The following is a 26,372-nucleotide window of genomic DNA, read 5'->3' on the forward strand; positions in this document are numbered from 1 at the left end:
TATAGGGCTTTCTGGATCCCCCTCTGTAAAGGCAGCAGATACTGTTTCCTCGTACTCTTCATCCTAGATGAGTGATACGTTTCAGTATAATTTAAACTACCATTTGACATAATCTTTGGAGTATTGCCTACTTACAGTTACAAGGTCTGTTGTGGCGTGAGGGGGCTCCAACAGGCAGATTGCACCATCAGAATCTGTTGGGACAAAAGTTTAAAAAAAAGTCTAGGCATATTACATTTTATAAAAGCACTTTATAAAATGTAATATGGGGGATGAGCTCAGAGGATGAGCTCCCTCCAGGGATTCCCTCAGCCACTGGCCTTCCTAAAGTCTGGCTTAGGGCCAGCTCCTCTGCCTCCGTCAGAGGTGGTGGTGCTGGGCCACCACCCGTTTTACGGGCATCTGCTTTCTTTCTGTTGGCTGAGTAGAAGTTTGTGTTAGTTTAAATAGGCTTAATTATTTAACAGAACATGATATAGATGAGAAGACATTTATGTGTGTGAAAACAGCATTATGTAGGGGATAAAACAACTGTACAGTCAAACAGCCACTTAATATTTACAGTACAATGTAAAACATGATCAAAATGAGGCACCCCCATGAGATTATGCCGAGGTCTTACCTGTTATGTTTCATTTTAAGCCGCTGCCAAGTGCGCTTCTCCCCCGCAGGATTGCACCTAAATGAAATAAATTAATAGGCTACCAAGCAGTTTCCCCCTGTAATATTATTTTGATTGCAAAGGACTACATTTAAACTTACGCATTGACCCGTGAAGCAATGTTCTCCCACGCCGCCTCTCTCTGTTTTGCTGCTGCAGCGGTGTTACACTTTCTCCTTAAAATGTGCTCAAACTCACCGTATGAGCGCATTAGTATTTCTAATTCCAGCGGAGTGAAAAATGTAGCCCTCCTCTTCTCCGTTGCCATGGTGAATCGTCGAAATGGGGCTCCATTGATGCTGTCTTTTTATACTTGTGGTGCACGAGCTTAACTCCGGGTGAAACTACTCCGAGTTGATCAAACTAACTTAAATCAGCTGTTCTGGAACCGAAAACTCAGAGTTTCCTAACTCAGAGTAGATCAACTCAGAGTTCAGGGTTAGACTCAGAGTTTGTTGAACCTGCTTTGTGAAACGGACCCCTGGTATGTTGAACTCACTGAGTAGTAAAGGCCCCTGGGGACAAGTGTTGTTCTTTTTTGTTTCAGTATCTTACGAGAATATATATACATTTACATTCAGGGCATTTAGTAGACACTTTTGTCCAAAGCGACTTACAATAAGTACATCTGTCAAAAGAAAGAAACCACAACATATCATTTCCAATAAAGTAAGAGCGAAAAAATAGAAACAAGTGTTAGGTCTACAGTATATAATATATAAATATTTATTTAAGTTATTTATTTATGTTTTTATCAATGTATTATTTTACAATATTAATTAGAATCCTATATATATATAATTATTAATAATAATAATAATATATTTTGGTAGAGGAGAAGCTAAGGCGATGCCCAAGAAACAAATAATGAAGAAATTTGACCACGCAGGATTAAATAAAACTCCATTTTTGTTTTGTTTTTCTTTATCTATTTAATTGTAGCCTGATGAGGCTAAGTAGTCCAGGGATAATACTCCGGTACAGTAGGTGGCGGAATGCACTTAAAGGTAACCCGCCATAAACTAAAAGCTGAAGAAGACGAAGCAGGATTTACTGAGGCATCATGGCGGACACCAGGGAGAAAGCGCTACAAGACTACAGGAAAAAATTACTCGAACACAAAGAAATTGACGGACGGTTAAAAGAACGTAAGAGACATTTTTTTAACGTTTGTGGTGTTGGAGAAATATGTTATTGTTTTGATTAGATAAATATGATTGTGTACCCAGCATCAGCTAGCTTTCCTGCTAGCTAGTGCTTTGTCATGCAGTTAGCATTCTCATAGAAATGAATGGAAGTAATGCTAAACCGGCTAACGCTAGCCGTGCTATGTTACTGATAGTAGAAAACAATTGTAACGTACGTGCTATGTTGAACAGTAAGGTTAGAATAATAATTTCTAACATTCAGTTATCGTTAGCCTGTGAAGCCATTACGTCGATGCACACATTGTATTTTTGTCATGTCACTTTACACTTTAACTTCTCAATAATTTAATGTCAAGCTAACTGAGACCAGCTAACTTGAATTTGACATAGCATATACAAGCCTGTTTGTTTGACAGTATGAGCTAAACTATTACAGTTTTATTCTTGCCTGTGTTTTTGTGTTTCATAACGATTCGTCGAACCAACACATTCAGGGTGTCCCGCGTGTATGTATAATTACTTGAGGGATCCATAAAGTATTGTGATTCTGATTGTGTTCCAGTGAGAGAACAGCTGAGGGAACAAACTAAACAGTACGAGAAATCAGAAAACGATCTCAAGGCTCTGCAAAGTGTTGGTCAGGTAAGAATGTTGTCATTAACTAGTTTACTTTTTACTGTTTTGGATCTCAGTCCTGCATTAATTAAAGTGACTGCAACATTTGAGTGAAGTACATTTTTGTCGATCCACATTTCTAAATTGAATTTCCCTAATGTGGGAGTTTCAATTGTCACTGTACTACACAATTAACATTTTGCTAATTCCACGAGTATTGTTAAATACATGTATGAAGTTGGAAATTTGAAGCGGAAGAATCGATTTTCACCAGCATGGTTGATGTCACGTAGGCTTTTTCATAGTAGGTGGAGGATTACATTCGGAATACTTTAACCTACAACTATTCCATTTTTGGAGTATATTTTTCTGCTGACGGACAGCTGTTTCACTATCAAAAATGATTTGACCAGCATCTTTAAGTTATACCTGCCTTACAAAGATTATCCATAATGGGTTGTTTAAATCCTTCAGATCAGAGGCTGATTTTTAGGGATGGGACGATACACTTAAACTCACGATACGATGCACCTCGATATGCCAGGGTCACGAAACGATATGTCACGATACGATATCAAAAAACAAAATAACAAACTAACAAAACAAAATATTACTGCGTAATTACAACTTATTTATTTTTGTTTCAGTTGCACACAAGGAAACACACGGCCCAACAGTTCAAACACAAACAAGAACACTCCCTTAGTGCTCTAACCCTAGTTTAAGTTATCTCAGCCTCTCTTAAAGGCGCCATATGTAAGAATGTGGCCAAAAACGATACTACACTCAAATTCAAAACACTGCGGCGAGTCGTATCCGTCTCCCCCTCCACCCCCTCCCCTCCAGACTCAAGGTTGCCGGAGCTGTTGGCGTATCCAAACGCGCCGAAGGCGGCCGGACAGTGGAGTAACAACGTTACTCATTTCGATCGTAGAAACAAACGTTAGCAGCACAGCTCGTAACAGGACAGTGCTAATGCTACTAGCGTCCAGCCGATGTCCGGCCGGCTGGACAGCCGGATGCCCGTAACAGGACAGTGCTAATGCTGCTAACGTTAGCTGTAGGGCTGAGTGATTTTATCGATTCTGCGATATAAATCGATATTTTGTTTCCACAGAAAGTATTGATTTTTTAGCCACGAGTATCGATACATTAAGTCCCATTCAAATCCCCCTGGCACTCTGCTCGCTGCGCCGAGAGACGGCCGCGCAGGATCGCCGCGCTTCGCGTCTGGTCTGAACCGGTTAACAAAGGCGCCGAAAGGAAGCGTGCTTCGTTCGCGGTGCTTCAGTGGCCGCCCAGTTCACGCCGGCATGACGCCAGGTTCACACGAGCTGCTGCAAAGCGTCACGGCAACGAAAATCACACATGATCCGTTGCCCCCCAGTTCAGACCAGATGCGTATTTCTCCGCGACGGTCGGCAAGTGCTTCTGCTCAGCTGTTATTCATTCACAGCTATTTTCTTTCATCGTGGGTAAGTAAATAACCTCATGAAATTAATAAGCTGCATCGGCTCGGCCCACAGTGCTCAGCAGCAGAGAGGTGACGAGAGTAGAGCCGAGCTGTATTGTGTAGTGGAGAGGGACCAACACACGCTATGCGCTATTACGCACACACGCGCGATCGTCCTCTCAAATGCGGCTGCGTCTCTCCAGGTCACTGTGTGAGCGAAAGAAAAGCTCTGACTTGCTTGGGCAGACGTTGTTTGGTGTCACCCGCTGAAATTTAAATATCTAGCCCACCTTCAAAAAAATTACGCACAGTGCGTACAGGATTCCGGCTGGCGGCCCCACTGTGTGTGTGTGCTTTGTAAGTTACAGTTTGCACTTAAATAAATGTAACTTATTTTCTCACCACATATTTGATTTATTTTGTCCAGCATTTGCAAGCTGGAGACTCTCTGTCCAGTCAGAGCCATATATTGTGTAATTGATTCTTTCAGTTGATATTAATTCAATCCAAGTAAATGGAACACTCACAAGATGTCACCAAAATCACACTGTACCTTTTAAATCTTTCAGAAAATGATGTAAGTGTATTGAATTATATCGAATCGAATCGTATCGTTGACTGAATATCGAGTATCGTATCGTGAGATTAGTGTATCGCTACAGCCCTAGTTAGCTGTGCTGCTAACGTTTGTTTCTATGATCGAAATGAATAACGTTGTTACTCGACAGTTCAAAGTATTCGAAATGTCCATCCCCGTCAAGCTATGATGCTAACTTAGTTAGCCAAGCTCAACTTACCTGTCTAGGAGAAGAGTAACCAATTATTTTTTAATGAGAAAATACTGCCAGACAAATGACCTGTATCCAGCGGAGCGTCCTCAATTTCGACCTCATTCGACTCCATTGTTCGGCGGTTTGAGGGCAAGGTAGTTGGTGCTAATGTTTGTTAGCTTGCTGTACAGTGTTGTACTGTTGTTGCAGCATGCGCTGTTACCTGACTGTGACCTGCACCGTTCCTCGGATGTAATTTCTTTTTCATCTAGTTTTCCGCTGCTTAACCAGCAGATGGTGCTGCCAGCCTGCCACCATAGACTGTATGCCTGCCGCACACATATACACACACACACTAAATTATTTATATACTACACAAATCATGTGGCAGTGCCATCTAGTCTTCATTTCGCGATCCATTTTTGTCAAACTCGATGCGTATCGTCACGTTTTGTATCGCGATATTTCGCCAAACGATATTTCGTCCCATCCCTACTGATTTTATTATGTCTTACTAACCACATCTGTGCCTCTCTCCCTGCAGATTGTTGGAGAAGTGCTCAAACAGCTGACTGAGGAGAAATGTAAGTTCATTGGAAGATTTTTTTTTTAAATCTACAGGTGTTGCAGCACATGTCCCTGCAATGTATTTTCATTTGAATGCAGAGTGAATTATTTGGGCAAGCTGACTTTTCAGGCATTAACTGTGTAACAGCAAGACAAAGACGGTATATGAACTGGGTGAATTTGAAATTTTGTCAGTCTGTGTCACTGATGAACCAGTAGCAGTACTTCGTGGCCCCACTGCATGTCCTTTCTGTGTAAAAAAAAAAAAAAAGGATATATCATGTTGTTAATTATTATTAGGCTACATTTCATATCAATGTACATACAATTTTGCCGATCGCTGTTTATGTTCATAATTCATAATCTTACAGGGCAAATACTCATGTTTCGTGTTTTCAAAGACACATGGTTCAGACCATCACTGTGTGTCTTAGTAAATTAAAGTAATCCAACTTCGCTAGTGAGCCTCCGTCTAACTCCTAGGCTAGCAGCCAAGCTTAAGAGAAAGTGTCCCGTTTAGTGCCAATCCACCACTGAACGTACGTGGATTTTAGGTTGAATGCTTCTGGTACCATGTAATTTATTTCGGCAAACGTTTATGACATTGCTGATTAAAAGCATGCCTTTTCTTTCCTTAGTAGTGTTGACTAACGTTTCGCTGTCTCATCGTGAATGAAAGTTTAGCCTAGCCATTTAGCTTTGAATATTAGCTGCTAGATGCATCGTCGCTGGTGGTGGGCGCTGCATTCTGGCTTCTGTTAACATGAGAAGTATTGACAAGTTAATACATTGGACAGACGGATAATTGCATTCTTGAAGTCAACACACCATGCATTTCAGCTAAAACGTTAACTTACCTGAGTGCTGTCGTCTCCTCCTTCTGCCATAATTCCAATTTAAAGCGATGGTTCGGAGTGAAATGCGCTATGGTACAGGGGGTATATCTCGTGAATTACCCCACTAATAATGCATGGAATGTTACCAAACTTCTGCAGTAGTACACATAGGGTCTGTACTCACAAAACGAGGCATTTGAAAGTTTGTAAGTACATCAGGAGTTTATTTAAAAGAACACTTGCCTGATAGCTTCTATTCTCGGCTGCTATGCTACCGCAGTGTAGACGACACTTCCGTGTTTACCCAGCCGATGCCGTGACGCGAGTTTCACACGAGTATGAAAAAGTTTCGCTAAATGTTTATAAATGCTTGTATTATCAGGTCAACATTTATTGACCTGATAATACAAGCATTTATAAAAAATGTGTTGACCTGATAATACAAGCATTTATAAAAACTCAGCAAAACTTTTTCATACTCTCGCGTGAAACTCGCGTCACGACATCGGCTGGGTAAACACGGAAGTCCATGCATTATTACTGGGGTAATTTACGAGATATACCCCCTGTACCATAGTGCTAGTACTAAGCCATTCGGCTGATAGCGGCTATCTTGACCAATGCTGACCATCACTAAAAATGCTTCCGACGGGGTATTTGGCTGGATGTCATGGTGGAAATGACCTCGGGTGCATTTTACTCCGAACCATCACTTTAAAGAAAGTTGTTGTAGTAGTTGTTGTTGATACACGCGCAGGCTACACACTGCGCCTGCGCGACAACTTCAGCTGACTCGGATGAAGCTGGGAAAGTTTAAACACACGGTTTCCACACCGCACTAATCCAAAGAGATAATAATTTTATTTGAAATGAAAACTGTAATGGTTATCATCAACATTTTTGGCGTCGCCGCTACACTGGTAACCGACATCCCTAGCTGTCACTATATAGGCGTTGTTCGGGACGTCTGCTGTCACTATAGGTGTTGTTAAGGACCGTCTGCTGTCACTATAGGTGTTGTTAGGGAACGTCTGCTGTCACTATAGGCGTTGTTTGGGACCGTCTGCTGCCACTATAGGCGTTGTTCGGGACCGTCTGCTGCCACTATAGGCGTTGTTCGGGACCGTCTGCTGTCACTATGTAGGCGTTGTTGGGGACTGTTTGCTGTCACCGTCCTGCTGGGACCTCGTAAACGTGCAATATATTGTGAATATATTAACTAAATATATATTTATTGTGTAATTGTTTTCTGTCTTATTAGCTTGAGTTCTATGAAAGCAAGCGACAATGATGCTGCATTACCTGTCAAGCATACATGCTCCCTCTCCTCCCTCTCTAATTGCAGTTTGTGTAGTTGATGTTGTTGATGTGTGATGATGACCTCGCAGAATAAACCATTGGCACCATGATTCCCTTCAACACCATGCAAGAACACCGTTACACTTTTTCGTTACATAAAGACATTTCCACTATAGTCCCCAGACCCCTGCTTAATGACACATCGGCTACCACTACGAGTATATTTCAAACCTGTGGGAAACACTGCAGCTACACAATGAGCCAAAGCAACTGCGGAGCTTTTTGTGAGAACAGACCAGTTGGTTAACATGGGTGCAGAAAGGACAGTACTTTGCTGAAAAGTAGGGCTGCACGATATTGGAAAAAACTAACATTGCAATTTTTTTTCAACCCTGCGATATATATTGCGATGTTAAAAAAAATACAGGAATTTTCACCAGATGACCTGAATAGCACTTGAGCACTGCTGAAATCTTGTGGACAATTAACCTGCACTGAACTTACCTCTTTTTGTAAATGTTAGTAGAATGGCTTCTGTCTGTTTTTAGATATTTTTTTGCTTGCTTTTATTGTGCTGGGACTTGAGGACATGTTTTGTTGTATCATGTATTATTATATTATATTAAAATGGAACATTCCAGCTTCATAATTACATTAAGAAACTAACAATGAGTGATAAACATGTTTCAACCTTTTATTCAACAACTGAATTACTGAACATCTTTCTTTTTTAATCAAAAATTATACAAATAAATAAGAGCAGAATCTAGTAGAAAAGAAGTAAACACGATTTCAACAAAACTATATAAAAAATATTTGCATATTGCCAGCTGCCTTAGGACGACATTCAGATCTGGCTTTGCGTTCGTCATACTGAGCTGTGTGGTGCCGATGTAAATGGTCAAACAAGTTGTGTTACCGCTCGTTGTAACGGATGAAAGGCGCTGCCGACGCAGAACGCGTGTTCTGCGTCGGCACGCAGAGTCTACATGCAGAGTCTACATGCATTGTAAGTCAGTTAGCTACCCTTGAAATTAGATGAGTTCATTTGCCTCCTACATCGCAGGCTCTGCGATGTGACTATCGCTCACACGTACATTTTGTTGAAGATGCTCAAACGATATATCGTGCAGCCCTACTGAAAAGTGTTGCGTTTCCGTGTCCAATGTGAACCAGAGGGGTATTCCATCAAACTCGCTAAGCGCAAAGCCGGGCTAATTTCGATAAGCCTCGCTACCTTTAGCGAGAGTTGCGTTCCATCAACGTGACTTGAGGCACTCTCCGCTAAGTAACCATGGGAATTTATCCGACCAAACTAGCCTGCTCCGGGGCAGGCTAACCATCAGGCTTACTTTAGCGGGTGTTTCAGAGAAGTCCGTCTGTCGGAAACAACTGCACCAGCAGAAGGTTCCGCCAAGCCTAGTCCTCGTGATTTCGTCACGTGAAAGACCAAAAATTACCCAAATTACATATATGAAGTACAAACAGACTATATTTTAATCAAGCGTCTAAAAATACATGCTTGCAATTAAAAAAATATGAATAAATCGTTGATTTTGTTTAAGACCGACTGGCCATATCATTACCTAAAGCCCCCAGTTGGCTGAGTGGTGATACTCCTGCCCCTGAACGTGGGCATCCCAGGTTCACATCCCGGCGAGGACATCTCATGTGTGTTTTTTTTGCCTGTATAATTGTCTTTAGATCAGAGAATTAGACCAACATTTTACCTTAACTATGATAAATATGTCATACAATTTCCCCAGAACCCAAATATAACTTGCAAAAACATGATAGGCATAAAGATGTTACTATTAATAGCATGATATAGATCCCAATGACAAAGGCATTGCTGCATGCAATTTTCAGCCACATAAATTCCTTTCAGGTGAGTTCATTAATAGGTTCGTTGAATGTGTTCATTGAATTGTTGAGATAAATGAGTTGGTCAATGTAGATGCATTTACTAGGCCTATCTAAAAAAAAAAGAGAGAACGAGAGAGAGAGTTCCGGCCAAAGAAAGAAGTTCCACAAAGTTCCCTAGTCGGGAATTGAACCGTGGCCGGCCGCGTGCAAAGCCAGCGCGTTACCTCTACACTATCCTCATGTTCGAGAATTCGTTGTCAGTATTATATTAGAACATGTTACTCCTTAATTAGCGAGTTTGGTGGAATACCCCTCCGGTGTTGTATTTCAAAATGCCGCCCTGTTGAAGCTTGGCAGCCAATGAAAACTAAGTAAAAACAACCTGTGACTGTGATGCTTGTCAAACCGTGATTAGCTCAGACAGTAATGCTGATGTGTTTTTGTTTAATTCCAGTCATTGTCAAGGCCACCAATGGCCCGAGATATGTGGTTGGATGCCGCAGACAGGTAGGTGCTGAACACTGTGTTGCCAGATGTCATGGCGATTTGATTGTGGTGGGGGTTTTTTTCACCTTGAGGAGACTGAAATATGAATATATTGCAAACTTACCTGCTTACATTTATGTTTGGACTTAAAGGTTTAGAAACTGTCTCAAGCTTTGCAAAACATTTGGATCAGTGGAAATGGACGGATCAGGCAAATATTTAAATTGACCTGCTTTCTTTTGATCTATTAATCATGAGACATGACAAAGGTGCATTGAAATTGAAATTCGAAAAATGGATCAATTGAACACTTCAAAAGTCTCTTTCCAGGTTTTTGAAGCCGCTGTTAAGATGCGTCTTGATGTGTCCGGGGCCTAAAGCACCTAAGGGCCAATATGTAAACAAAAGTAGTATGAAACCTTTAGTTTGTCATAGGAAGCTGTGTCTGATACATGTCAAGTGATGTCACAAGGAAGGGGAATGTATGGCGATTTGTCGTCTGCTACTTGCTTGGTTTTAAATGTATGGCCCCATGAAGTCCCTCACGGCACCTATGTTTTACTGTAAAAGGCCATGTAGACACGCAATCAACTTTCAGAAGACAACCACAGCTGAAATCACCAAACAGTTGACTGAGTACAGTTTTCTTCGCTGCACTGGTTGCTGACGTCTCTAAATCTTCGATAGCCTTCAAACTGTAGTTCTTCTGTCAGCGTTCATTATTTACACAACTCATGAGGAAGACAAAATTAAGACTTCAGGGAAGCAGGAGGAACCAATGTATCGGTTGGCTGAATTAATTGGCCAATATACAGGCACATAAACTGGTCAATATGTGCATATATAAAACAGCTGTTTTTAAAGAATCTAAAAAAGTGCTACTGTGCTACTCATGCTGTCTGCTTTGTTGTCTCTGGTTGGATGTGTCCACTGTGGGCAGTGTTGTTAATGAGCATGGCTGCTTCATGTAATTTCATAGTTATGATTTTGGAATGTACCCATGGAATCTCACTCATTTCTGACCTGACAATTAATAATGTGAATACTAATCTAAGATGTTTTTTATGGCAGTTGGACAAGTCACAGCTGAAACCAGGCACCAGAGTGGCTTTGGACATGACTACACTCACTATAATGAGGTAGGCTGGATGTACAGAATCACAGGCTAATAAATACGTAAACGAGGCCAAGCAGAATGTATGTTTCTACTGGCCACAGCTGGACATACGGCTTAAGCACAGCAGCGGAAGCTAGCTTTAGCACGCCTGCAGCACCTGTACAATCTAACTTCACACCTAATAGACAGCAAAACTCTATACGTTGTTGTTGGAGTTAACTGGGCCCGGTTTCCCGATAACGTCCACTCTTAGCGCGCTACAGAGACTCCTACGTTATGACTTACCAAAGTTGTTTACCTCTATAGTCGTGGGTTCCCGAACCGTCTCTTAGGAGTCTTCTTAAGAAACACTCCTTTCGTCGTTCGTACACAGCGCTGTCCAGAAAGAAAGTGCTGAAATCGATTGCTCAGAGTTCGATTTTCCATTTCATGCAGCATTTCATGCACAGGAGCATGACAGCACTATATAATAAAATGTAGACTATTGCAGTGTTTGCGAATAAAACATTGCTAGAAATCCTTCTAGGCCTAAACATTTATTTACCATGGTCGAACATACTACCATAGCCTATACTGATTTAAAAAAAGAATATAAAAACTATAAAAATATAGAAACTAGGGATGGCCAAAACTAAAAATATTTTTGACCGACCACCGAGCCTCATTAACCGGTTGAAACCGGTTAACCGATCAGATTAAAATGCGCTATTAAAATGGAGGAGATTGAGCCAATTACATGCGTATTTGTTGCCGTTGTAGTCGAAACGTATGCAATATAGCCGCGTCAGTCAATATATCCACGGGATTGAAGTTGATCCTTATGAAATTATGTATTCCAACTAAACGGCTCCGAGGACGGCGACGTCTTTGGTTCAGCACAATGATGCGTTGAATCGCTGCCATAGTTTTGCCACCGTTCACAACCGTCACCGGCGTCCATTTATGACATGCCTTGACATTGACTAGGCCTAATGGGCTAATTAAATGACACTGTAATATACCTAGGCTACTTCTGAGGTTGAGATAAAGCTTAGCCTTGTGATGAAATGCATGCACATTTTATTTTTATTTTCTTCATGAATGACTTAAAACCATTGGTAAGAACACAACACTGGCAATGTGCAGTTCCATGCGCAACGAGGATTTCTGGGTTAATGTAGCCTTAACAACGTATGACGTACGAAAGAGATTCGTAGCAAAGAACGTTTCGGGAAACACGCGAAAGGTTAAGTAGGAACTCTAAGTAGGGGTTACGAATGACGTAGCGTTAAGGATTTAAGAAGGCTTCGGGAAACCGGGCCCAGGGCTGTTTACTGTGGTCACGGTCTTGGTTGGCTTAGCATTTTTACTAGCATTAGCCAACACTCAGCTGAAACTCCTCAACAATATATTTAGTCAGCACAATACTGACATTTATGAGTATGTCTGACACCTTAGTATGAAATCAGTATTCGTAAACTGCAGACTATTAACGGGGAAATATCACAGTATGACGTACAGCGGTGCTAATGCAGTGGTGCAATCACAACAGGAAAGAAATGACGTGTGCTTCGTTCACAACAGTGTTGCCCTGGTGACTGACCGACAGGCTGCAGGTTGTAGAGACTTTCAGTCAAGAGAGATTTTTATTTTGTGTGGCGATTATTGAAATGAAAACAATGTTGAAGTTGAAAGTTTAGACTTATTTTTTACAATAGAAATCATTGTTTTTACATACAGAGTAAAGTAGGGTAAAGTAGTATGGTTGGCTACCAGAAAAAGAGGATAGCTATCAAGTTTATGGGCTTATATCTTTTACTTTATATAATCAATATAAAATACTGACCTATGAATGAACACCATATAATAAATGTAATTTGCTTCATTATAAGATCTTTCAAATCACACTACAAAGTTTAAAATTGTAACTTTTTACTCAAATGTAGCGTAACCATGTCATGTGATTCTGCAATGAAGCACATTGACCACACAGCCCTCCTAGGTTTAACCTAGGCTTGGGTTGTTTTTTCTCTCTTTGTAAAACTTTTTTGGACTTTTTTGGACGTAAAACTCATGTTTTGTTTTAGTGAACGTGATAAAAATGGCTCGCTAGCGCCACCTGCACACTTTTTTGGGCAGGCCATGTCACTGACCACATTACTCTGTTTGACATGAAATTTGGCACATATATGCAGATCTGTATACTCTTAAAAAAAAAAAAAAAAAGCCTCTTGGAGGACTAAAGTTCACCTCCCAAAACTTTACGCCATTTGGGATTTTGTGAGAAAAAAAGTTTCTTGCGAACTCCTCCTGCAGTCGATCCAGTTCCTACCAAATTTTCTGTGGATCACCACTACACCAAGCTCATCAAAAGTTATCAAAGGTTTTGTAGAATATTGTTGCATTCAGAAGATCAAAATCAATACCCATCATTTATCTTTCCGTTCCCACAACAATATACAGAGAAAATGGGTAATTGTTGTTTACGAATGGGGATTAAAATGATTGAAAATCGTTTGACAGCCCTAAAATATCTGGAGGAAAACGATACAAAACAAATGAATATAAATTAAACAGCCATTTATAATAACGGCAGTTTAAACGTTTGGCCTCAGGGCTCAACAATAAGGATTGCCCGACGTCCCAGGGCAAGTAAAACGCCACGTCGGGCAAGTAACTATGACAACCCGCTTGCCCGTTCGGGCAAGTGGAGGACTCGAAGCAAAAAAAAACAAAAAAAAAACGATCATCATCGATAAAGTTATGATGTTGCCCCCTCCCCTTGCCCTCGTCGGATAATGCTTGTAATGCTTGCCGTACTATTAGATTTTTTTTAAATGTGGTTTTGGCCAATCAAAATCAAGATCGCGAAACTCCCGCTACTCCGGGAGTTTCGCGATCTCGAGTTTCGCGGCGGGACCGCTAGGTAGCGGGAGTTTCGCGGCGGGAGTTTCGCTACTATTCGACTCCCGCCGCAGTCGGTTGATGAAGAACTAGGAGATGGCTGCGTACGAGCTCAAGCGTAAGCGAACTTTTCAAGCAACTATTTATATTTGGGGCCAGTGAAAATTTACTTCGGGCAAGTAGAATTCAGACCCACTGGCCCGACCGGGCAAGTGGAAAAAAACCTTAGCGTTGAGCCCTGGGCCTGGTGGGGCGTTCCATTGAATGAGTGCACCGTCATGCCTTTATCGTTGTAGGGGAAACACTGTGTAGGATGGGGTGGTTCGTCCAACTCGGGTTTGTCCCTCCACTCCTCCATTGTGGGGGAGGAAAATGCAGAATAAACGCTGCTGCTGGTGCAAATATGAGCGCTCCGATTGCAAATAATTAAAAAGAGAAAAAACACGAACACAGCTGTGGCGATTGATTTGTCAAAATTGCAGTTATTGTGTACATTATAGTATTAGATTTTGTGTAGATATTGCTCAGTATGTGTTTCCTGTTCTGACAAAGGTACCTGCCCAGAGAGGTGGACCCTCTGGTGTACAACATGTCCCACGAGGATCCTGGCAGCGTCTCCTACTCTGAGATTGGAGGCCTGTCTGAACAGATCCGTGAGCTGAGAGAGGTACAAAAGCCAATTAATCAGCAATTAGATTTTATGAGATAACATTTGATTGAAGGGGCTCTGTATCAGTTGATACATCTAGTTTCTATTTCCAGTTCATTGAGTCTCAAACGATGCTGCTTTTATTTGGTTGCAGGTGATTGAGCTGCCTCTGACCAACCCCGAGCTCTTCCAGAGAGTGGGGATCATCCCCCCTAAAGGCTGCTTGCTGTACGGGCCTCCAGGCCAGTAGTTCATGGAAAATACACACATCCTTATAAAAGACACACACACACACACACACACACACACACACACACACACACACACACACACACACACACACACACACACTTATCACATATTAGTACAACATCCTATTTAAGCAGGTATTTGTTTCTCAGACACTAATGGTGCGTGTATACCAAAAGCAAAGTAACTGTCTGCTTGGTGTTACTCGTGAGTTTGACCACAGGAGAATGTGGCTTTTTTTTTTTTTTTTTTGCTTTCACTGGTTGCACCAGAGCGGAGGTGGAGCTTACCTCCAGGATGACACTGACGTGCTATCATCCATCAAGGCTGATTACCACTGTTGCTGCTTCTTACATGCTGTGGAAGTCCCAGATACATCTGGAAACTAAATTCGGTCATGGTTAGCATGACAACGTGCTCAGAAAATTTCACTAAGCTGGATTCACTGGATCAAGCAAGACGCACGTCGGCTGGTGAACCCAAAATAAACAATGGCTGTGATTTTCATAAACTGATAAAAGAGATGCTGAAACAACATCCCATAATGATGGTGATTTGTTAAAAGTCTGAAGTCAAACTTTATTCGGTCTGTCTGCAAGACCACAAGCTAACTACTTTTAAAATGCTTGTTTTCTGAATGGAGTCTGGATTGATGGGTGCTACGCTTACATTGCAGCTGCTCCATCAACACTCCAAATAAGGTCATCTAGATATGAATACAGCAGGGACCTTCTTGCTTCTCCACATAGTCTGGTCTGGTCCCTGGACTAATGTGAGCTACTATCTAGACCTCTGGGGGATCACAGACCCAGGAGACATTAGTTTCCCTCCATTTGTGATTCAGTAATGTCAGGACGACGGGAGGAGAATCTCAACGCTGATACACTTTAGTGATACATGTGCTTTACGTTTGGTAGGAACACAGCATAACTTTTTTTTTTACTATTATTTAATTTGCGCAAGATTTCTATGTTTTACTGTTCAATGTTTAAAATTTATGATACAAATCTAATCTTAGAAGTTTTGGACTTGTCACTGCTGTTGATGAGAGATTCCTTCTGTAACAGGCACTGGGAAGACTCTTCTTGCCAGAGCAGTAGCCAGTCAGCTGGACTGTAACTTCCTCAAGGTGAGTGTCAGAGCAGACGACCACAGTGCAGTCAGTGCACTGACAACAGCTGTATTCTAAAGTGTGTGTGTGTTTGTGTGTGTGTGTGTGTGTTAAGGTGGTGTCCAGCTCCATCGTGGACAAGTACATCGGTGAAAGCGCCAGGCTGATCAGAGAGATGTTCAACTATGCCAGGGACCACCAGCCTTGCATCATCTTTATGGATGAGATTGATGCCATCGGTGAGTGTCACTAATCATCTGGTTTGGTGTTAGGACTTTAACACCCTGTCTAAATATCTCATTACCGATACCATGGCATACATCTAAAAAGGAAAGGAAGGGAATAATAGATGACAGAACATGGAACTTCAAATTTGTTTTAAACCAAAAACACACAAAATGAGTAGTGAGTAGAGTAGTATCAGTAGTGCTGGGCCATGAAAACAATATGAAACAATATTACTTTTTCTCAATAGAAACAACATAAGACACAGTCGATAGAACATCGTTCCTTCCATGTTTTGCACTGTGCCGGACTAATAATGTGGCTGGAATAGTTGGAGCCACGTCAAGTTAGGTTGAGGCACACAGAGCCGTTCACACAAAGTCAGGTCACAGCACCAACCTGTTAACCATCTGAGGCAGTCCCTCCTCTACCAGCACCAGAATGTGTTCTAGCGGAATGTGGTCAGGACAGGCGATGCGATGTGGGCAGGGACGGAGATAAAATAAGTTTAACTTTCTGCGATGCGCGTACCAAGCGAGTACCAATCGGAATGTAGAATAGAGATGATTGACAGTTGACGTCAACAGAGAGTTCCACAGAGATTTGCGGCTTGAACTAGCCGACGGCGGCAGTTATTTTATTTTTTTTGCCAGCGAGTAGAATTCAGTGAGAAAGCGAGTGACGGGTGAGTAGCGACGTATGTGAACGGGGCTATACGCGCCATCAACCTGGCCAGCTGAGGGGGGGGGTCGGCGCGGGGGATGCCTTGCCATGGCGACGGGGGAAAACAGAACGTTGATGAGCCAAACCAGGCGCGAGGATTTCCCCTTATAATAAGCGCTGCTGCCCTCCTGTTTAGGCCTATCATTAGAGCCGCTAGTTAAGTCCATTTGCCTTGATGAAATAATTTTGGGCGAACATCGAGACTATGGCGGCCGAAATTAGATGGCTGTGCGCCATAATGTGTGGGAAACACTTCTACCCGTTTGTCTTGTTGTTGTCGTCAGAGCCCTGCTTCGCTTGTGTTGTGCGCATGTGCGTCAAGTACGCCTGGCTTCAAGAGCGCCCTCACGCGGACTGGCGGGGAATTACGTGTTCAAAACGCAATTAATTGCAATTAATTTATTTTAATCGAGTAATTTCTTAGCGACAATTAATCGATAATCGATTAATTGTTTGCATCCCTAATGGTTGGGGAAAAAAATCGATATTGCAATATATTGTTGTGCTCTCTGTCGCAATAAATTAATCGATACACTGACGGCAAATATCGATATTTTGGGTCTACGGGTTTTTTTAGACTCCCGTCGGTGCGTCTAAGAGTTTACGGTTCTCCGGAGTGGATCCGCGGGGGCCGCCCGCTGCCCGGTCTGATTGCCTATTTACGGACAGGATTCCGAGCGTTTAGAGGCTCACGGACTCACGGACTCTGGCATCGGGTACCCCGAGGCGGAGGAGCAGGGTCCGCCGACGTGACCCGCCGGCTCCCCGCCGGCGCTGCCCTTGTTTCCCCCGCTAGAGCAGCACCGGTTCAAAAATGAGCGTCATGCGCGAATGAAGCGAATAGTCCAAAATGATCAAGCGGCGCGCGTCTCACGCGATTGTATTCGCGTCTATCGCGTCCGGTGTGAACGCCGCATAAGCGTGGCCGTGTGCTGGCCGGTGCTGTTGTGAGCTTCAAGCGCTTTTCACACAGCATTGAGGGCATGAGGACCCACTTTTCGGCCGGGCTCGATTGCCTATTTACGGGCAGGATTCCGGGCGGCACGTGTTTACCGTCCGCCGGAGGGTCCGCATGTGTGGATCCGCGACGCCGTGTGCTGCCCGGTGTTGCTGTGAGCTCCAAGCGGTTTGAGGCCCGACTTCCCAGGTACTGGATGGGTGAACATAACTCTGCACATAATTGGTTGCATACTGAAATGTGCCCAATATTTCATTAAATTTTGATGTTATTCTTATCTTGTTTAGCTATTGTTAAACTAAAACGGGCCCAAGTTTACATAAAACAAGTTGCTACTGACTTTTCAGTATCAGAAAGCACTGTCCTGGTTTACATAAGACATGTTATTAATGTTCATGCACTTTAATGTGTCCAGCTGGACAGTGTTTATTCATTTGTACATTGTACGAAGTTTTGGAATTTATTTTTTATGCATATTTTTTTCTTTTTCAGTCACATATCGTGATATATAGTTGATGAAATTTCTTGTATCGTGTATCGTGATATTATCATTATCGTGGGCCAAATATCGTCACAGTATCGAATCGTGAGTTACCCGTATCGTCCCACCCCTAATAAATATATATATATATATTGTGGCACCCTCAGGTGTGGGGAGGGATGCCACGTGACCAATCCCAATAGAAAAACCACTGTCCACACTAGAATCAGCTTTTTGCAATTTTATTACGGGAACAGGGCTGGAGCTGTGCAGCGTGGGGGCCGCCGTAAGGTCCTCGTGGCCGTCGGCGTGGTGGTTGCGCACGGGCGGCGCCGTCGGGAGGGGCGCGAAGATCCGGGGGCGGGGGCAGATGAGGCGGCGTCTTTGGGCGAGTGCGGGGTTCGGTGTCCGGGCTTGGGTAGTCCTACGGTCCAGGGTTCGGCAGGGGGAATGGCGGTCAGGCAGGCGGGGGTCGGTACACAGGGGGGTTCTCAGACGATCCGGGGGTCGGGCAGCCAGCAGGGTTCTCCGTCCTAAGGGGGTCATACACAGCGCTTGAATCTGTCTCTCTCTTACTCTCCACATTCACCTCTCCGATGTTTCGCCGTAGCTACTCCAGCGATTCTGGGCATCTCTTCCTGCTTTTATCTCCGCCCCTCTCATTATGCCGACTCTCCCCAGCTGTGCCTTCGCCGCACAGGTGAGACCGCTTCCCTCATCGGAACGCCTCATCTGGTTCTCTGCGGAGGGAGAGCATTCAAAATGCCCCACTGCTTTCGCATGCCAGGGCGCGATGTACACACCATCAACCACTTGCCCACACTCCCTTTTCCCCATCCTTACCCGGCGGAAACACTATATATATATATATATATATATATATATATAGTGTTTCCCCTAGAATTTTTTTCCCCTTAGAATTTTTTTCAGGCCCGGTGGTACCCACCGAAAAAACCCTATACAGACGAGACGTGTGGGATGGTGTATTGGTGCAGTTGGATCACGTCAGGTGGCACAGCAAGCAGTCTGCAATTCTGCAATTATTATATTTGCATTCAACATTTTTGTTCAACCGGAGTGTATTCAAGGTTTTCAAGGATTCAAGGGGAGAGTGACTTATTAAGGTGCCGTTTGATGGAAATGATCCAAAATTAGGGGCCGGAAAAATATGGCTGGAAAATGAGGAGCATCACATTAATAGCTACAGATACTGTAAAACACTATAACGACATATGAGTGCATATATTGTCTTATTTTATCAAGTAAAAAAACAATCCTTATTTTATTAACATAGGCTGCCTAAGGGCGCGATCAGTAGCGTGCCTCGGCACGATTGCCCCCCCACAGGGGTCCCCCGCGGCTTTGCATTCACACTGCTCCAGCCCAAACGGGCTTTGGCCCGTTAGCCGGTTGTACGTCATCACGTCCTAATACTACACACGCATGGCTTGATGTTGTTTTTAAGGAGCGCCGTCTCTGCATATATTTCTCGACAACGCTTGAATGTGCGCACGAGCGGATCTGTGCGAGCAGGCAGCGCGAGGAAAGCGGATTTTGGACGGAGACACACAGCGGCATTTTTCTTATAAATGCCGCTGTATAAGTTCCGCTCACACCACGAGTCTAAAGAGTGCAACAGCTTATCAAAATACAGTGTCAACTTTCCGTGTTTTCAAAGTAGAAAGCGACATCGTGGTGGTTTAACGAGGCGGAACGGCATCAGAACAACATCAAGCGCGTAAAGTACACGAAGAAGAACGTAGCAGGAGCGCGCGGCGAGGATTGTTGCGGCCGCGCGTCTTGCGGAGCAAGTCTACTGTGCTGCGCGGAGGCGCTCCTAATGTAAATGATTATTGATTTATGAATTAATTGATAGGTAGCTTATTTTTGGTGTATTGATTTTTTTTTGTTGGCCTGGCGGCAGGTCTCCTTGGCCTGTACAATGGTAGGGGAAATATACATATAATATACATATATATATATATATATATATATATATATATATACACACATATATACAGTGCCGCTTGAAAGTTTGTGAACCCTCCAGACATGGTCACTGTTTTTGTAAAAAACATTAAAATAACCTTATTACATATACATCCAAATCCCAATTTGTAAAGCACACCTTCCAAATAATGGACACACACACAAAAAGAGATATATTTTCATTGTTTAATTCAACAAAAGTGGTTTATTTCACAAAAACTGAAAATTTAACATGTGCAAAAGTATATGAACCCTTGGATTAGTAGCTTGTGGCTCCTCCTTTTGCAGCCATTACTTCAACCAAACGTCTTCTGTAACCACTAACCAGTCTCTCGCATCTGCTTATGGGGATTTTTGCCCACTCCTCCTTGCAGAACTCAGCCAGCTGAGAGAGGTTGGAGGGACATCTGGCATGTACCAACTTCTTCAGGTCTCGCCACAACATTTCTATTGGATTAAGGTCCGGACTTTGACTGGGCCAATCCAGAGTATGAATCCTCGTTCTCTGAAGCCATTCCTTTGTAGTTTTGCTGGAATGCTTTGGGTCATTGTCTTGTTGCATGATCCATTTTCGTCCCAGCTTCAACTCCCCGACTGATGGCAGGAGATTCTGGTCAATAATTTGTTGATATGCCAGAGAATTCATGGTTCCTTGGATAATATGGAGTTGTCCAGGTCCAGAAGCAGAAAAGCAGCCCCAGACCTTCACATTTCCACCACCATGCTTCACTGTTGGGAGGAGGTTCTTTTCTTCATATGCAGTGTTGGCTTTTCTCCAAACATGGTGGTTTTGATTGTGACTAAATAATTCTATTTTGGACTCATCTGTCCAGAGAATGGACTTCCAGAAGGCCTCTGGTTTGTCCAAGTGCTCTCTGGCAAAGTTGAAACGGGCGGCTTTGTTCTTTTTTGAGAGTAGAGGCTTCCTTCTAGCAACCCTCCCATGAATGCCATGGCTGTTCAATTTTCGTCTGATTGTAGACGCATGCACATTTGTCCCTAGAGCTGCTAGAGAGGTCTGCAACTCTCTAGAGGTGATGTGTGGGTTGACCTTTACCTGATTTATTATTTTTCTGGTGCTTCTGGGTGATAGATGGGCGTCCACTTCTAGGCAGAGTTGCTGTCATGTTGAAGGCCCTCCATTTGTAAATTATTTGTCTTACAGTGGATGGATGGAGCTGGAATCTTTTGGAGATGGTCTTATAGCCCTCCCCAGACTGATGGGCTGTCACTACCCTCTTCTTCATGTCCTCGGATATCTCCTTTGCTCTCGGCATTGTTGATTTGTATGGGACCACAGTGGTTTGGTTGGTTTCCTCTCTCTTTTAATTAGTGCAGGCCAAACCCTTTCCCAAGGATGTCTCATTTCATTGGTCTGCTTAAATGATTAACTAAGCACCCAAATGTGTTTCACCTGAGTTACCTGCTTGACTTAACCAATGCAGCTGGGGGTTCACTTACTTTTGCACATACACTAATTCCATGTTTCATGTAGTTTTTGGGCTACTTAAACAAGTCCCACTAAGCAAGTACATGCAATTGATAAACATATATCTGACATTTCATACATAAAAACTGGTGATGAGAAAATAAGAAAATCATGGTAAAACAACAAACATCTAAACAGCGCAAGGGGTTCACATACTTTCAAGCAGCCCTGTATATACACACATATATATATATATTTATATATATATATATATATATATATATATATATATATATATATTTATATATATATATATATATATATAGTATTAGTGCTGTCAATCGATAAAAAAAATTAACGAATTAATCGCACAATTTGCCGCAATTAATCGCTTTCTTTCTTAAGAATTAAGTATGTTATAATGGATATTTAAATGTAAAATGATGGAATTCATGTAGAATCAACACAAAGGAAGTATTAAAATTCAAATACTATTGATAAATAGCAGCTTTTTTAACTTAAAGCACAGATTCTCTCATGTGAACTACAGATTTCCAAAGAAACCATCAAGGCCATCAAAATTAACTGTCAGCTTGAAAAAGGCATATTTCTTATATGCACTAACAGAACATTTCAAAAAGGTCCACAATAGAACATGCAAATATGGAAAAAAGAACAAGGAAATATTCTGCTGTGAAGTCAGAATGATAAATCCTTTTCACTCCATAGAACAACAATTCAGCTTAGTCCTCCTTTACATTCAGCCCGTTACTGAGACAGACCAGTCTGTTTACATTGTCAGAGGACAAAGCAGCACACGCCACATCTAGTGTTTCTCATGCCGACAAATTACCGGGATAATTTAAAAAAAACTGCTCGGCGATCGCTCGCCAAGATTGATTTCATCATTCCAAATGAGCATCTTCACGTGAATCCGTGTTTCAGACTCGTGTGGCTCTGTGTTCGTTCTTCTGTATATTCTTCATGTGAGTGTGGTGTTCCTTGCAGGTGGCCGCCGTTTCTCTGAGGGAACTTCTGCTGACAGGGAGATCCAGAGGACTCTAATGGAGGTAACCGAGTCACTCAATTGTCATGTCTTTTCTGATATGCGGCAATTGAGATTTGTCATTATTTTAACATTTTTGATTTTCATCACCACCATGCAAAAACGAGGGACCCTGCCACTCTAATGACAGACTAAATGAAGTGATACAATTAGACTCACCATCTTTGAATCTGCCCAAGCATTTCCTTCCTTGGAGATCTCCGGTCCTCCAACCAGCACTCACACACAAAATAATACTTTGAACTGAGATTGTTGATTTCAGCTCAACATTCAACACTATCTTCCCCATGACACTGGACTTCAGTATCTCACTCTGCAACTGGTTATTAGACTTCCTCATAATGCAATCTCAATGTTGATGTGAAGGGAAGATGATGATGTATCATGCAGCCTCATGTGCGTGGAATGTGCCTTTGTTTACCAATCAACAAGAAAAGGATGCACATCTACAAACCTCAGATCTTCTAATGCTTCTTGGGCATCCTGAATGTATTCCTGCTCTCCTGCTATCGTGTCCTCTTGTTTCACTGAGGAAAGGTTTTCAACTTGTTAAACGTCACATAGAGCAGCAGACCGGCTAAAAGCACAGTACTGCTTTGCCATAGGACATGAGTTTGACTCATTCATTGAACTTTATTAGCATTATATGCAGAAGATCTTTCATTATTGTCGGATTGAAGTTAGCGTGTCCAGAAGTTAGCGTGTCCAGTGAACAGCTGATTAACAGCAGTGATTGATCGTCCTGTCAGCTGCTGAACCAGATGGACGGCTTCGACACGCTGCACAGAGTCAAGATGATCATGGCCACCAACAGACCCGACACCCTGGACCCCGCCCTGCTGCGGCCCGGCAGACTGGACCGTAAAATCCGTAAGCATTCTTCCTGTTAATGATGTGTGCTCTCTGTGACCACACACAGCAAAACCAATGTCCTCTTCTGTTCTCCAGACATCGAGCTGCCCAATGAACAGGCTCGTCTGGACATCCTCAAGATCCACTCCAGTCCCATCACCAAGCACGGAGAAATAGGTCAGTGAACAGAGCTGCATCCCGTCTCATCTGCTCCTGGATGACTCTCGCTTCCTTTGTCAGTTATTCTCACTCCCACAGGACTTTGGATTTGTACTTCTAAAGCTCCTAACTTATCATTTTCAAAAATGTTTTTTTTGTTTTTGTTTTAAATCTTGTTTAAAAAAATTGCAGAAAACATTGATGAATGCACAGAAATATAATACTCAAGGGTTTGACTTCATACTAAAAACCTCTATAACTATATATTCATAACTTTGAATGCCTAGCAACGGTGGACACCATCCAGCATGTGAACCTTGTCAGAGGAACACCTTACAGAGTTGCTGTCTTTGGTGGTTTTCAGACTTTGAAGCCATTGTGAAGCTGTCAGACGGTTTCAATGGAGCTGATCTGAGAAATGTGTGCACAGAAGCAGGTTGGTCATTCACCATCACCATCAGTTTAATTCACTCAGTCCACGTCGTTGACTAATGACTGGACCGGTTTGCTCTCGCAGGTTTGTTCGCCATCCGCTCTGACCGCGAGTACGTCACTCAGGAGGACTTCATGAAAGCTGTGAGGAAGGTGGCCGACTCAAAGAAGCTGGAGTCTAAGCTGGACTACAAGCCTGTATAAACCCTCTCCTCATGTGTTTCATTGATTTCATGTTTTTTTTTTTTTTTTCTTCTTCTTTTTTTTTTTCATGCTTCAAGACCAGGACTAACCGTTAGTTGATGTCTTTATTAGAAAAAGTACCTGGTCCTCACTGTTGACTTTCACTCAGTCCTGTCTTCACTTGGTAGTCAGACCTGCCTTTTTTAATCAGTGCATCAATCTGATTATTCTGTCAATAAAATGACTTCATGTACTGAAAGTCTTCTCTCTCATTACCTTGACGTGATCGTTATGGATACTTGGCATCTCACTGATTAAAGGGACACAAACATCTGTTCATCAGTCCTCATGGCTTGGTGCCAGTTATCTTGTTTTGAAGATATGAGCCATAGAGACATGTCTGCTCTCCAACATAATGGGACTAGATGAAAATACATTAGAAAAAGTCAACAGCAATGTGTTTTACAGAAACCATAAGCCGGTTACTCGGGATAATCCACATCACAGATGAATATGTTGCCAAATTATAATACAAAATTACAAATCCCATCTTTTTAATGATTTAAGTAGGAGCAGTAAAGCGTGGTCTCACCAGGAAGATGATAGTCATGTACAGTACCAGTCACCTTCTCATTCAGTGGTGTTTCATTATTTTCTACGTTGTAGATTCATATTGAAGATGTCAAAACTATGAAGGAACACCTATGGAATTATGTAGTAAGTGTTAAACAAACCATAATGTTTAATATACTAAATTGACAAAAGTATTCACTCACCCATCCAAATAATTAAAATCGGGTGTTCCAATCTCTTCCGTGGCCACAGGTGTATAAAAGCAAGCACCTAGGCATGCAGACTGTTTCTACAAACGTGTGAAAGAATGGGTCACTCTCAGGAGCTCAGTGAATTCCAGTGTGGTACTGTGATAGGATGCCACCTGTGCAACAAGTCCAGTCGGGAAATGTCCACGCTCCTAAATATTCCACAGTCACAAAGTGGTGGTCGGATACGGTGAGCGGGGTAACAGAGTGCTGAGATGCCACAGGATCTTGTGAAGACAAGGGTTCCCGGCCCGGTGGGTGGGTGGAGAGGGGGAGAGTGTAAGGTCAAATGCGGAGAAGAAGTCAATGAATTCAGATGAGTGCAGCATTCCCGGGTGGATGTTGAAGTCACCGAGGACGACGAGTGGTGTGCCATCATCGGGAGCAGCTTAGGAGGGCATCCATATCATCTAAAAGGTCACAGAAAGGACCGGGTGGGCGATAGATCACTATGATGTTGAGCTTGAAAGGAATGGTGACAGAGACGCCGTGGAATTCAAGTGCAGATCGGGGTAGGTGTCTATTCACTACAGCTGAGGTGGCCGAAACTAGGTAATTGCCTGCTCAGTATGAACAGCTTCACAAGAATTTAAACAACAAGCTATCTAGACGAGACTAAATGTTACAACTAGCTCTACTCACAGAATGCCTAAACCCAAATCTACAATTAGTTTGACTTACCAACAAGATACAAAGCAGCTTCCTTCCTTTCCATCCATCCATCCATGTTCTACCGCTTATCCTGTATTCAGGGTTGTGGGCGGGCTGGAGCCGATCCCAGCTGTCATTGGGAGAAGGCAGGGTACACCCTGGACAGGTCGCCAGTCCATCGCAGGGCCGACATGTAGAGACAACCAACCATTCACCCTCAAATTCACATTCATTTAGAGTCATCAATCAACCTATCCCCATCCTGCATGTCTTTGGACTGTGGGAGGAAGCCAGAGAACCCGGAGAGAGCTTCCTTTCTTCAGACAAAATTTAGTTTGAGCGGATACTTTTTTTGTGGAGCTCCACAGTGGCTTCATAAAATGGTGATAGGATAGACAGACATCCAGTAACATTAATATCCTCCTCAGAGGTCAGTACAGGGATGTCACTATCCAAGCCAGCCAACGCTGCCCCCACAGCCCCCCCTTAGGTCTGTAAGTCTCTTCATTGTTTGAAAGGTGCTGTTCCATCTTGTTTCCACCTCCTGGATCAGCTTCAGTTTAGGTTTACCCGTCTGCTCCTGAACAAGTGCAAGCTTCTCCTAACCTCCTTAGACTTGGCGTCCACATGCATGAACATCACATTTTGGGTCGTTTTTATACTCATAATAGTTTATTCTGCTTAACGGGGGAT

At 42.7% G+C, this 26,372-nt stretch overlaps 1 protein-coding gene across 1 annotated transcript; it reads left to right on the top strand.

Annotated features, from left to right (window-relative positions):
* Window positions 1-1,687: 1,687 nt before the first annotated feature.
* psmc6 (proteasome 26S subunit, ATPase 6) lies at window positions 1,688-24,460 on the top strand. Its single transcript, XM_084031097.1, has 14 exons — window positions 1,688-1,809; window positions 2,372-2,451; window positions 5,192-5,231; window positions 9,670-9,722; window positions 10,773-10,840; window positions 14,254-14,368; window positions 14,505-14,592; window positions 15,667-15,728; window positions 15,826-15,949; window positions 22,524-22,585; window positions 23,331-23,451; window positions 23,530-23,610; window positions 23,957-24,028; window positions 24,110-24,460. Exons 1-14 carry the CDS (start codon window positions 1,725-1,727, stop codon window positions 24,226-24,228), a joined length of 1,170 nt encoding a protein of 389 aa, XP_083887223.1. The 5' UTR covers window positions 1,688-1,724; the 3' UTR covers window positions 24,229-24,460.
* Window positions 24,461-26,372: the final 1,912 nt, after the last annotated feature.

Source organism: Eutrigla gurnardus, assembly GCF_963514095.1.
Source record: "Eutrigla gurnardus genome assembly, chromosome: 16".
In the NCBI taxonomy this organism is placed as follows: domain Eukaryota; kingdom Metazoa; phylum Chordata; class Actinopteri; order Perciformes; family Triglidae; genus Eutrigla; species Eutrigla gurnardus.